The following is a 12,558-nucleotide window of genomic DNA, read 5'->3' as shown; positions in this document are numbered from 1 at the left end:
GCAGAGAGCTAGGCGGGCCCCGCTTTCACACATTCTGATTTGGTAGCTCTGGGCGAGAGCCCTAGAATTTGCACTTTTAACGAGTTTCCGAGGGAGGCTGAAGCTACTGGTCAGGGGGCGTCACTATGGAACTGCCAACGTGGTGACAGTGACAGGCACCTAGCCAGTGGGCTGCGCGGGTGCTGAGCTCCGGGTGCGCACGCTCCAGGCTCTGGGGACACCTGGCAGGGGCAGGCGGCGCTTCTCTCCTGAGATGCTCCGATGCTCTCTTGAAGGATGAACAGGAAGTAACCAGCTGAAGGCAGAGGGAACTGGACGAAACTGCTGTGTTTGCAGGGACATCAGCAGAATGGCTCAGAATACGGATGAGAGTGTGGGAGAGGACGGGTGACGAGAGGCCAGCGGTAGCAGATGCCGGGGATGGCAGGCGAGGCGGAACTGGCCGACTTTGCGCTTCTCAAAGCAGTAACCACCGTAGTCCAGAGCGCCGAAGCTCAGGCGAGCCACCCCGGGCTGTGGCTGAGTCGCTGGTCAATGCCGAGAGGGAGCTCTGGGGTGTACACCGGCAGCTTTGGTTGACTTCGAGAAGACTTTTGGGCTATTCTGCAAAATTAAAAGACTCGAGGAATCCTCTGAGACTGGAGTGGTCTCTTTCTAGCTTCAGAATTCTTGCTCTAGGTAGTTTCACACACTCAAGGGATAACCCAGCATAAGAAAACCAAATAGAAAACCATTTTTAAACAAAATTCCAAGTAGTTTCTCACGTACATGAAACTTCTTGGTATTTTGTTACTGGGATATAAATGTTTCTCTATTTCTATAATAAAGAGGGGAGAAGGCCACAATTTCTCTTGTGCTCCCACTTTGAATTTAAAAAAAAAATATCCACTGCCTTTTTGCTTTTGGAAACATGACTAATTTTCCTTTCTGTTTTTTTTTTTTTTAATTTAACTAATTGCTGTTTCTGTTTTGTTGTTAATGTAATTAAACTTTGTATAAAATGTTTTTACACTTTTAATTTTCATAGGCATTTCTTGCTTTTCTACTGATGGTTAAAATAGCTAGGCAGCATTTACTCTTTGACTTCTCTGTATTAAGGAATATATTTTAATGGAATACCTTCCCTTTGCCTTAAAATTGGATACAACTTCAGACGTACAGTTGTTCTGGAACGTCATTTCTACCATCCTTCCCTGTGTTGAGCCCAGTTCTCTGACTTCCCCACATGCTTTACATAAGCAATTCACAGCACTAGTAGGACATTTTTCACTTAACCCTCCTTTTTCTTACAGAAAATTAAATATAGGACCCTGCCAGGCCATCCTCCCAGCTTGCAAGACCCAGCAGTTTTTCACACGCATTACGTCGCGTGAAAGTCTTGATTTCTAGGATGATGGTAGCATGGGTTAGAATAAGAAGCAGAAGGCATGGTGCCCATCTTGAGTTTTGAAATCGTTAGTGCACTGGGAGTGGTCTTTCTTTTCGTGCCCTCAGAGAATTCCGCCACCCCCGACTTTCACACTCACGGTGCCCATCCCCTTACACGCGTGCTGGGAGAAGCAGGCGACATGTGCCTGGTTCACACCAGGTGCTTGCTTGTTCTTCTTTAATCTCACATCAACCCCACACCAGTCAGTGGTCGCGTCTTTCTATTTTAGAAGCGAGGACATGGGAGCTCAGAGGGGTGAAGGGCTTGTCAAGGCCCCAGATCTAGTGTGTCTGAGCCTGGGCCTGCCTGTCGGACTCTGTCCAACCTGGTCTGTGATGTTATTTAAAGGATTTATAGACCCTTGACCATGGCGGTCATATTCTGCACCTTGGGTCCCGTTCCAGTGGGGTTCCAGGCTTGGGGTCTCTGTCCTGTGGAGCCTGTCTCCCAAGGTGGTCTCTGACTTTGGCTGTGATTCTTTCCCTGGCAATATCTTGAGGCTATACAGATCTTCTCTGTTTTACATGATGTATTTCCAGGGGACCTTTCTGATGGACTGTTCATGGGTGAATTTAGTATTGCCTTTTAATCAGACCACTGGCCAGATTGCTCAGTTTTGAATCTTGGTTCTAACACGTTCACTGGCTATGTGACCTTGATCAAGTTAAGTCGAGCCTCAGTTTCCCCATTTGTAAAAATGAAGAAAATTTACTCGTTGTTACCTTTGATGGTCCTCACCGTAACTCAATGAACTATATCATTATATAGACGAGAAAACTGAGGCACACCGAGCTTACACGACTTGCTCACGGTTACACACAGCTCGTAAGGAGAACGTACCACCAGGGGATTTGAACCCAGGGCTGTGCATTTAACCCCTCTGCCTGACCGTGTACGGCTGTGGAATTGTCCCACAGTCAAAGCTGTGGAATTTGTAAGTGGATTAAAAATTATAAGAAAGCGAGACCTAGAGAGTTCTGACTCCTCTTTTGCACCCTCCTCTCGTTTTATTTTATTTTTTTCTTTTTCATTCAGCATCATTGCAAAGAGGCAATAGCATCATTTATCTGTATCAAAAGAGTTTCCTTTTTGTTTTCGTCCAGGAAAATAACTTGGGCTTCTCTGTCTTAAACTTCGTGGCATAGCTACATAGTAATTTTTAGTCAACTATTTAAGCATGTTTATTGTTTTTTTTTTGTGCCGTCTTTTTTTTCATGCGTCTCTGTCCTTGTCCCTTGGTTTTCTAGGTGACAGTGGGAGACATCGTGAAGGTCGTCAACGGCCAGTACCTTCCGGCAGACATGGTCCTGCTCTCTTCCAGGTCAGGCGCGGGGCACTGTGCACTTTTTTTTTTTTTTTTGAAACGTCAAGAATAAACTATTAAACGGCGACTGCCAAAATCTCTAGCCGCCCTTTCTCTTCTGCCCTGACTTGCCGGCCTTCTCTCCAGCCTCTTCTTCCATTACCTGTCGTTTGCCCTTCTCCTGCCCTAATCCCGAATTTCCCCGTTCATTCCTTTGTACTTCCTGTGAACCCTTTACATTTGGCCATTCATTTTAGTCTCACGGCTCTGGGGGGGGGGGGGCGGAGGGGGGGAGGGTGGGCGGGCTGGCTGTTCTCGCCTGTAGGGACACCCTCAGGGGCAGTGGAGTGATTCCTTCAGTCACCTCTAGGTGGCAGCAGAGCAGAGACTTCAGATCCAGGCTCCAGTTGGGTCCAGCCCGCCGCCTGCCTGCAGAACCCATGGCCTCCCTGTCCTAGAGACTCATTCGTCCGTGTTTCACTCCCTTTTATGCCAAGTATTAATTGCCATGCTGTCTAGGTAGTTTTGTGCTAGAAAGGTGCCATCGCTAAGTGGTGCAAATAACGGACACACAGTCCTTGAGTTTTGATATGCACAGGGCCATACATCAGAGAAGGAATGCCCAGATTAGAATGAGACTAGACTTGTACTCTTGAGTTCGAGGTTAAATGATATGACGCTCACACTCAGCTTCCTGTGCTCCTGTCGCGAGCACGGATGCTCACGCCACCGGCCTTTGCTCTGATCGCAGGCAGTGTTTCCTTCATCGGGCCTGATCGCACTTTAGATGTTAAGCCTTAGAATTTTCTGCTGGAGAGCAAAGGTTTAAAAACAGACCCCAGGCCTGTGGACGGGCAGAAGCACCGCGCACATGGGGGCGGCGTTCGCGTCTGTCCGTACCGACTAGTCACAGAGACGTGCGGTTCCCTGGGCGTCTGGGACCCGGGGTTCGCTTGTGGCCCCCAGACGACCAGGTTGGAACACGAGACTGTCTGCCGGAGCCGCCATCACGTGTTCGGGGTGCTCGTCCGTCTGTGAGTCTGGGCTTTGTGCCAGGTGGCCTGCTGAGCACACTGTCCCGTTTGAGCTCCCAGCGACCCTTGCCGAAGGGCTGCCGTGCTCATCTCTCTGGTTTGACTTTTCCGTTCTTAAAATCAAGGGTTGATGGCGCGGTGGATGGTGCAAGGTGAGCGAAGCCTCGCCAAACCTCCGCCTTGATGCCTGAAGCCTTCTGGCTGCAATTTTCCGTGAAAGGCGTGTTCATACTCGCTGGGCCTGGGAGGCCCTTTCGGTCTCAGGCTTTAGGGGTCACCCACCCCTGTTGGTTGGATCTCAGCTGGAGCATCATGTGCTTGTCCTAACTGGTCCCTCCCCTTCTCATTCACCCTCTGTCATTTCTGTTGACCCGAGATCAAGTGGCCCTTATTGTGGGGCCCTTAAGGCATCGGGCCCAGCACTTTGTATTGGTGTTGAACCCCAAAGAGGAGCGTCTGTCTTTCGGCTCAATCATTGCCACTCAAGTGGTCGTTTATGCAGTTGACCTTGAGCACCGTGGGCTGGAAGCGCGCGTGCCCACTTTTACGCGGATTCTTTTCAGTAAATCCCGTCCTGTTCTGCATTCGCGGCTGGGAGTCTGGGGGCCGCCGGTTCGTGGATGGGACCGTACTGACTCGGGTGTTTTCTCTCTCTCTCTCTCCGTAGTGAACCTCAGGCAATGTGTTATGTCGAAACGGCTAATCTAGATGGAGAAACAAACCTTAAACTACGTCAGGTAAAGTTACCGTTTTTGACTTGCGTCGTGATGGAGGCCCACATTTCGACTGTGTCATCCCCACGTGTCCCAGTCAGTGATTTTTCTAGAGGGAAAAAAAAAATGTCCTGCCATAAAAGATCGTGCCTCAACCCTCATGGCATCCGGGGGAGGAACATGCCGTTTATTATGAAGGGAACACCTCGAGAGTGATGGCAGAGTGAAAAGAGTGGACTTCGTCCAAGTCTATTAATTCTAGAATGAAAAATCGTTTTAATACAATAGACATTCGACGCTTGACCCTTAAATTTTATGCTGCATAAAGTTGATTTTGATAATTCTGCCCACTTATCTTTCTTTTTCACCTCGGATATTTGATTTGGATTTTTAAAAAAATCTTAACTCTGTTAAGAGTTACTGGGTGCTAGGTATCATTCTGTATGAAAGGGATACTTTGTTCTCTGTTTATGACCAGTGCCGGAGTATAGCTAAAGAGCGAGTCTGAGTTGGTGAATCGTTATCAAGCATGATGCGTCCAGCAGAGCAGTGGAATCTGAACTTTCAGCTTCCCCGAACTCTCTGGAAAGGGGGCTTTAGGTTGCTCTCCGTGCAGAAGCTGCCTCCACATCACGCGTGAGGGCCGGCGGTGTGATCTCTCAGCCTCCTGGGTGACTCGGTTTCAGACGATTCCTCGCGTCCTTCAGGCTGACAGCCTCCACCTGAAAGACCGTCTTCGGTTTCCTGTCTCGGTTTAATATCTTAGGGTCTGAGTAACACCGCCGACATGCAAACGAGGAAGGTGTTGATGAAGTTATCCGGAACTATCGAATGCGAGGGACCGAACCGCCACCTCTACGACTTCTCTGGAAACCTAAACCTAGATGGGAAAAGGTGCCGCTTTCCCTTTTCTTAGTGTGTGTGTGGTTTTCGTTTTCGTTTTTGTTTTTGATTTCTAGCGGGACTAAGAATTACTAGAGCTTTGGAAAATATCGGTTTTGTTTCCTAGTTTCATAATACTTCAAAAACAGTGAGATTTCTTCATGTTTAGCTTAGGTAGCAGACTGAGCGTTTCCTGAAACAGGATTTCGGTCAGTTTTAACCGTCCCTTAAATTTAAGGAAAGACAAGATTTTTTTTTTTTGTGAAGAAAAACAGCCAGCGGGCCTTGAATGAGGTTCACAGCCCTGGCCTGTTCTTTCTGTGTGTATTACCTGCCAGGGAGGAGAGACGGGTTTGGCTGCATCAAAATTTTCCAGAAAAGCAGAAGCGAGGTGTCTGAGGAGGTGTAGAAAAGCTAATACATTTATCAGAGAAGCTTTTTTTTTTTTTTTTTTTTTGGTTTGTTCGTTTGCTAACATTCTTCTAAGTAGCATTCAATTCTGGAAAGTCGAGTGAAAGGAACGACAGTTATTCTTTTTTGTGGCGCCTTCGGCACCCGTTGTCTGTTTTCCGTTGTCTGTGTCCTCTCGGCATTGTTTTGCTGTTGGGGAACCACTCCCTGTCTTCGTGTCGGGGTGCGGTTTCTACCTTGGGCCCATCTTTAGTCTGCATGCTCCTTGCCAGTGCTTCCCGCCTTCTCTATCTTGAACGGACCCAAAGGGAAGGACCTGATCACAGGAATCTACCCTCCAAAATAACCATGCTGACACCCGTGACTGCTTCTTGGTTTCTAGTGGGTGTGCGGAGCCGTTCCGTGGGCTCCCATTTTGAATCTCTACATTATCGCTCAGCTTTTTTATCCAACCGTTAAGCCATCCCTGGCAAATTTGATATGACAACTTTATTGCTTCCTGGCCTCCCTCCTCATTACCATGGACTATAAAATAAACTGGGTTTCCCAACGGAGTAAATTTCTGGTTATTTTAGCAATTTTCTTTTTGAGTATTGAGCTTCATAACAGAGTTATGAGAGACGAAATTCCCTCTGTCATTTTATAGGAAAAAACAGTTTTTTTCCCCTATAGTGATGAATGGATAAGAAAAACGGTTTTGTGCTTTTTTATTTTTGGTGGATTAGGCCAGTGGTAACCTTTATTGCCTCCCGTTTTTTAGTGTAATAGTTCAAATGTGACTAAAGGAAACATTTGACTTGTTGTGGGTTTATGTTTAAGGGGGAAGCTCATGCTCATTTGTCAGACTATCATTAAATATCAATGTTGTTTCTTATTTTTAGCTCGGTTCCCCTTGGGCCTGACCAGATCTTATTAAGAGGTACACAGCTTAGAAATACTCAGTGGGTCTTTGGCATAGTTGTTTATACTGGACACGACACCAAACTCATGCAGGTAAAATGTTTCTGTGATGAAAAACAATGCTGATTCTAGTCTTTTTTTTTCTTTCTTTCTTTGTTTTTATTACGTAGAGTAGAAATGCAGACGTTGCATTTAGGGAACTCAAATTCGTCTATGAACCTAAATTTATTTTGGTTATTTACGTAGTTTCTCCTGGAATTCTGTCCTTGTATCAGATATGTGTTACCTCTTACTTGAAATATCGATGGTCTTTGTTTCCTGGATTTTCAGGGGACAGTCAGTCTGACTTATTTTATCTTTAGGACATAAGCAGGAACTAACCTTTTCTTTTCTTTTCTTTTCCTTTCCTTCTTTTCTTTTTCTTTCTTTCTTTCTCTCTCTCTCTCTCTCTCTCTCTCTCTCTCTCTCTCTCTCTCTCTCTCTCCCTCCCTCCCTCCTTCCCTCCCTCCCTCCCTCCCTCTCTTGCCACTTCTGCTCCTCACCATATTAATCAGGGTTTTACAGTAAATTGTCTTATTTAACTGAATTCCAGACAATGTAAAAGCAGTAATTTTTAACTGATGTTTATTCTTCATTCACCAAAAAAAAAAATTAAGTTAAAATGATTTTGCTCTTTCTCCTTGTTAATGTTTTTAAAATTATTAGTTGCAAATTTGCGGCTGACATTTATATTATAACATATTTTGCCAGATAACTTTCAAATTCTGCAGAAATCAGTGTCCCTGTGTGTCATTTCTTATAGTTCTTTGGTATTACTTGGCATCTTATTTTACTAATGGTCGCTATTAATGAGAACTGGCTTTTCAGCTTGTCTTCCTTTTGTATAATTTCAAAAGCACGTATTTAACTATACTTCCTAATTTAAAAATGTTTAGTGACCCCTGTGCACCAAATCTTGTGCCCGGCTGTCTGGAAACAATAGGAAAAGGCCTGATCTTATGCTCTGGGAGCCCCACAGACTACGGAGTAATAGGGACAAGGTGCATACAGAAGGGTCAGCCAAGCCAGCTTTAGGCTATTGACTGGCTCACCACTAGGAATGATGCTAAGAAGCACGTTTTAGATGTGGGCTTGGAGCAGCGAGGCTATTATGTTGATCCACTCTTCAAGGTCGAATGCTGTAGGAGGAGAGAGTTAATAACCTATCAGGACAGGTGTGGTGATAGACCCCGGTTTCCACACCAGCTGAGTCATGAGACAGAGGAGGGAGGTGGAGAGGGTCAGAAGGGTCGGGAGACTCACTGAAGGTGGAGAAGATTTTTGGAGTTGCTGAGTGACAGCTTCTCAGTCTTTGGGTTTCCGGGGTGAAGGGACGTGGGAGCAGGAAGCTGAAGGTCGAGCCGTTGGAAGCTGTTTGATGTTGAGCATTAAAGGGCTGAGAGACTAAGGCATTCGATGAGGTTGCTGCTGTGATTTTGAAGGTTGGTTAATGGCAAGGCCCGGCTAGAGAAAGGTACCATAGCCCGACTGCTTAAGCCTTCGGGGAACGAGGGGAGAGCCTGAGAGGTCGGCCTTGCTGAGGAAAGAGACAGAAGGTAGCCACGTGGCATGAGTTTTACAAGTGGGTTTTCTAACCCAGCATTGGAGGAATAAAGCATCGAAAGTATCCCTGGGTCCCACATACACACTCGGTAGTACTGTGTTCAGATTCCGAGGGACGCGAGTCTTTCCTGGAGCAACTTCTGCTCAAGGGGGCTTCAGGAAGGAGCATCCTCGCTGGGCAAAGCATGAGGCAGGGGAGCAGCTTCCCAAGGAGGGTGAGGACAGAGGCGTTGGTCCCAGAGTGGTAGGGCCCCCGGCGTGCTGGAATGGTTGCAGAGGGAGTGCGTGTGGGAGGGGACCCTCGGCAGCTGAAAAACCTGAGCAGTTGGCGGATGCTGAGAGGCAGGTCTTGGACGGATGGCGATCACTCAGCGTATCTGGGATGTGCCTGGTCCATCTTCCCGCGAGGTCCTCGCCCAATCACAGGCGCGGAGGAGAAATCTTTGAGTTTGTCTGTTCTGAGCATCCTGTATGCGAAGACTTTATCCTGATGAGCATGTGAGCGCTCTGCTCCCTGGTAGGTGCCGTCCACCTTCCCAAGCCCAGGGCCCCGCCCACTGTCTGACACTTCTGGAGCTCCGCCAAGCACCGATCACTTCTGTTTTTTATGAATGACACAGGGATCACAAAGATCTAGCTCAGCTTTGGGCAGGGCCCCAGGACTAGTTTTCAGATTATGCGTACTTCAAATTTAACCACTCTCCACGATTTCCTGGGGTGCTGGTTGTCTTCTCGGGGTGTGATCCTGCGTCTCTAGATCATGCTTTGGTCATACAGCTTTGTGGCTGAGGTGGGAGCGATAACTAAGGTGCACTTAAAACGATCCCATCATCCCCTAGTGAGCAAGGCATACACTAAGTCACCTCACGGAGTTGGCATCCGTGAGTGTGATGGGTGCTTCTCCTTGTACCCGGATGTGATCGAGCTCTTTGCAAAGTTTATTGCGTGTTGACTCTTCGAGTACAGAATAACGGGTGGACCCAGAAATATCCGTGCTAGACTCACTGTGCCTTTGGGGCTGAAACAACAAGTCCAAAAAACGAACTTTCAAAAGGAATGTAACGTAACACAGAGAGCCGGAAGCCATCCCGTTTGTGAAATAATGTTTTTCATCCGAACTTGTGCAACTCGACCACAGAAAGGAAACGCAGTCGCCTTAGGCCTTCTCTGCTTTGTTTTTCAAACTCTCGCCTCAGTTTCTCCCGCTCTTCACAGTTCCCTTGCTTCATGGTTAGTGTAGTTACATGTAGAAATATTTCAATGCCTGTTGTTTCTGCCAGTTGATTTAATGGGAAAGACAGAGATGATCACAGTGATCACAGCGAACACTTAGTGCCCATGCCCCTTCCGAGTGCGAACTCGTTTGCTCCCCACAATGGCTCTGTGAGGAAGATACTGTTATTTCCATGCCTTGGACGAGGACACTGAGGCCCAGAGGGTCTGAGTCAGTCACCAAAGGCTCACCGCCAGCAAGAGAGCGAGCAGTGGGATCCACGCCTCGGCGGTCCGGCTCCCGCGTCCGTGTGCCTAACTAGTATCCCGCTGACGGCTTTCCGAAGAGGAAATGAAGTGGGTAAAGTTCAGGGCAGGTATAAGCTTTTACAAAATCTGACATTTTGGCCTGTTTCTATTGAAGAACCCCCTATTCCTCAGAAGTAGCAGTGATTCCTGAGAATTTACTAGAACTTACAGTGCTGGTCAGAACTTGCCGTTACAAGCTCATCATCGTGAGTTGAAATGGTCAGCGGATGGGCACGAAGGGGCAGGGCCAGAAGTCCCAAGCTTTGGGCTCGCCTCCCTAGAACCGATTGTCGCCATGACAACGCACACGGTTAGGCCTAACACAGCGCGGAGAGGGTCTGCTACAGTGCTGACGGAAGGAAGTCTGATATCAAGGGGTCTGCCAGCAGGGCAGTGTGCCTTTCTGTAGGACCCTGGAGGAGGCTCTCGGGGAGAACCTGCGCCTTGCCTCTCCCAGCCGTCCGGAGGCTGCCCGGATCCTGGCTCACGCCCCCCCTCCCCCAACCCCACCCCCCGCCTCGTCCCCCGTGTTCAGAGGCAGCGGTGTGCCTCTCTTTGACCATCCTTCCGTAGTCACCGCGGCCACTCCTGTCGCCCCGTGACTATAGCTGGGGAGAGAGCTCTCCTTTTTTCTGCTCTTAAGGACCCATGTGATTAAATTGGGTCTACTTGGATAATCCCAGGTCATCTCCCTAAGTCAAGGTCCTTAATTTAATCACACCTGCAAAGTCCTTTTCACCATGTGAAGAAACGTATTTACAGGGCCCGGGGATTCGGGTCGGGACATCACTGGGGGTGGGGGACCTTGTTCCACCCGCCAGTTCTACCTGCGGAAAATTTGCAATGGGATGACTTCAGGTACACGCCTGTGTAGTGCTAACGCTTCCGTTGGCTTTGGCCCTGCAGGGAAGATAGTGTCTCCAGCATTCCGCTGGGTGTGCGGTGGTGGGCTTTGAATCTGGCGCTCATGAGTCTTTCTGGACTCGCTTCCAGACGCTGGCCTCTGCGTGAGCGGGGCGGGCTGCCCCGGCGGCAGCGACGGACGCCGCCGAGCGCCTGACGCCGGCCAGGCCGCCTCTCCGCTTTCGTCCGCCTTCCCGTTTGCGTCCCGCGTGTGGTTCAGGACTCCGTTCGGGTTTCCCCTGGCCACCCGAGCGTCCCCGACTCTTCCTGCTTGTTTTATGTCCCGCTTTGCAAATGAATTCTTTGTCTAGCTATTTATTTTGACACATCTTAATGTTCCAGTTTGCATGATCAATGTGTATGTGTTCATGTATGTCTCTTTTTTTTCCTCAATCAAATTAGAAGCTGTCGTAGGGAAAATGAGTACTTCCAGAAATCTCTCTGCATATTAATTGATGAGCTATTGTTATTACTTTGAAGTCTCTCTCTAGACTTTTATGATATAGAATCTTTAAGTTTCTTTTAAATCAGCAACATTCTAATGTCTTTTAAATTAGACTTAAATAATTTAGACTATGTTTTGTTTTAAGAGAGCGAAAGTAGCTAATTTTATGCTAAAATGTAAATCATAAATACAGGTCGACTCGTGTAGAGTTGAACTGTGTTCTTTAAAATGGTAGAGTCTGTCTTCTGTCATCTTTATTTAAAACTAGCTATTGAATCAAGAGTGTAGTACACTTTTTAATGTCATTATTTGGCAAAAAAGTATATAGTCTTTTACTTTTTATTTTTTGAGTTTAGGTAACTTGTCTCCTTTTCTCCCCATTCCTTGCCCCCAAGTCTGTTCTGTGACCCTCACTGATTTTAAATGTTGTTGCACAGAATTCCACCAAAGCACCTCTCAAGAGGTCGAACGTCGAGAAAGTGACTAACTTGCAGATCCTGGTGCTGTTCGGCATCCTCTTGGTCATGGCCTTGGTGAGCTCGGCGGGGGCCCTGTACTGGAACCAGTCCCAAGGGGGCAAGAACTGGTACATCAATAAGATGGGTAAGTGCTGGAGGAGGCTGCTTGTGCGTGTGGGACGAAACATTTTTGAAAAATCCTCCCAAGCACTGCTTGCGTGTGGTGGCCATCCTCGTCCGTCCTTTGGCTGCTCTGTACAATGCCAGGCTTTCAAGGAGAAGTGAAAGATTAGGAGTCGTGATGAAGCGAAGATGGAGATCTTTGGAGATTGTTTTTTATTCATTCAAACAAATTTTTAAACTACATTTTTTTGAGTTATTTTCTTAGCGGGATTACGATATATGTCTTAATTTATGAGCAACTACTTCAGATTAATACTAATTTAATTCCAGTATAATACAGAGATTTTACTCCAATACTGATTCATTTTCTCCCCAGCTTCATGCTGCTATTGTCATATATATTGTCTCTCTCTATGTTATCACTCGAGCAAGTGCCTTAATTGTTGATTCATACTTTGTGTCTTTGAAAGAAGCAAAGAGGGAAAAGAAGTGTAGTTACCGAGCTGTTCCTCATCACGCTCCGTTCACATTTACCATTCCCACTGCTCTGTGTTCCTCCTGTGGATTGAGTGACCAGCTTACGCCATTCCTTTGTTTCACGTAGCTTCATTCCCTTCTCACTCCTATGTGCTTGCGGACCTAGTACAACTGTATTCAAGTCTGACAGTGTAATTTTTATAATGACTTCTTTCTTTGCCATGTTTTACAATTCAAAAGAAAGGATAAAAAAAATACATAATTACGTGGTCTGTTACTGAGCACCTGCGTGATTATCTCCACGGCCGCCCTTCGTTTCTTTATGTGGATTTGGTTATCGCGGTGTCTCTTCCTTTC

The 12,558-nt window shown here is 47.1% G+C and overlaps 1 protein-coding gene across 4 annotated transcripts in view; it reads left to right on the top strand.

The window, feature by feature from the left end:
* Positions 1-12,558, top strand: part of ATP8A2 (ATPase phospholipid transporting 8A2) — a 476,394-nt gene that overhangs the window by 122,997 nt on the left and 340,839 nt on the right. For all 4 annotated transcript variants that reach the window (XM_036228443.1, XM_036228444.1, XM_036228445.1 and 1 more), the window contains exons 7-11: positions 2,677-2,750; positions 4,434-4,503; positions 5,246-5,373; positions 6,654-6,765; positions 11,581-11,746. In XM_036228443.1, the coding sequence (XP_036084336.1) occupies positions 2,677-2,750; positions 4,434-4,503; positions 5,246-5,373; positions 6,654-6,765; positions 11,581-11,746 (550 nt within the window). The remainder of the gene's footprint in view (positions 1-2,676; positions 2,751-4,433; positions 4,504-5,245; positions 5,374-6,653; positions 6,766-11,580; positions 11,747-12,558) is intronic.

This window comes from Rousettus aegyptiacus, unplaced genomic scaffold (genome assembly GCF_014176215.1).
Source record: "Rousettus aegyptiacus isolate mRouAeg1 unplaced genomic scaffold, mRouAeg1.p scaffold_m13_p_11, whole genome shotgun sequence".
Lineage (NCBI taxonomy): Eukaryota > Metazoa > Chordata > Mammalia > Chiroptera > Pteropodidae > Rousettus > Rousettus aegyptiacus.
This window is presented reverse-complemented; position numbering and strand designations above follow the sequence as displayed.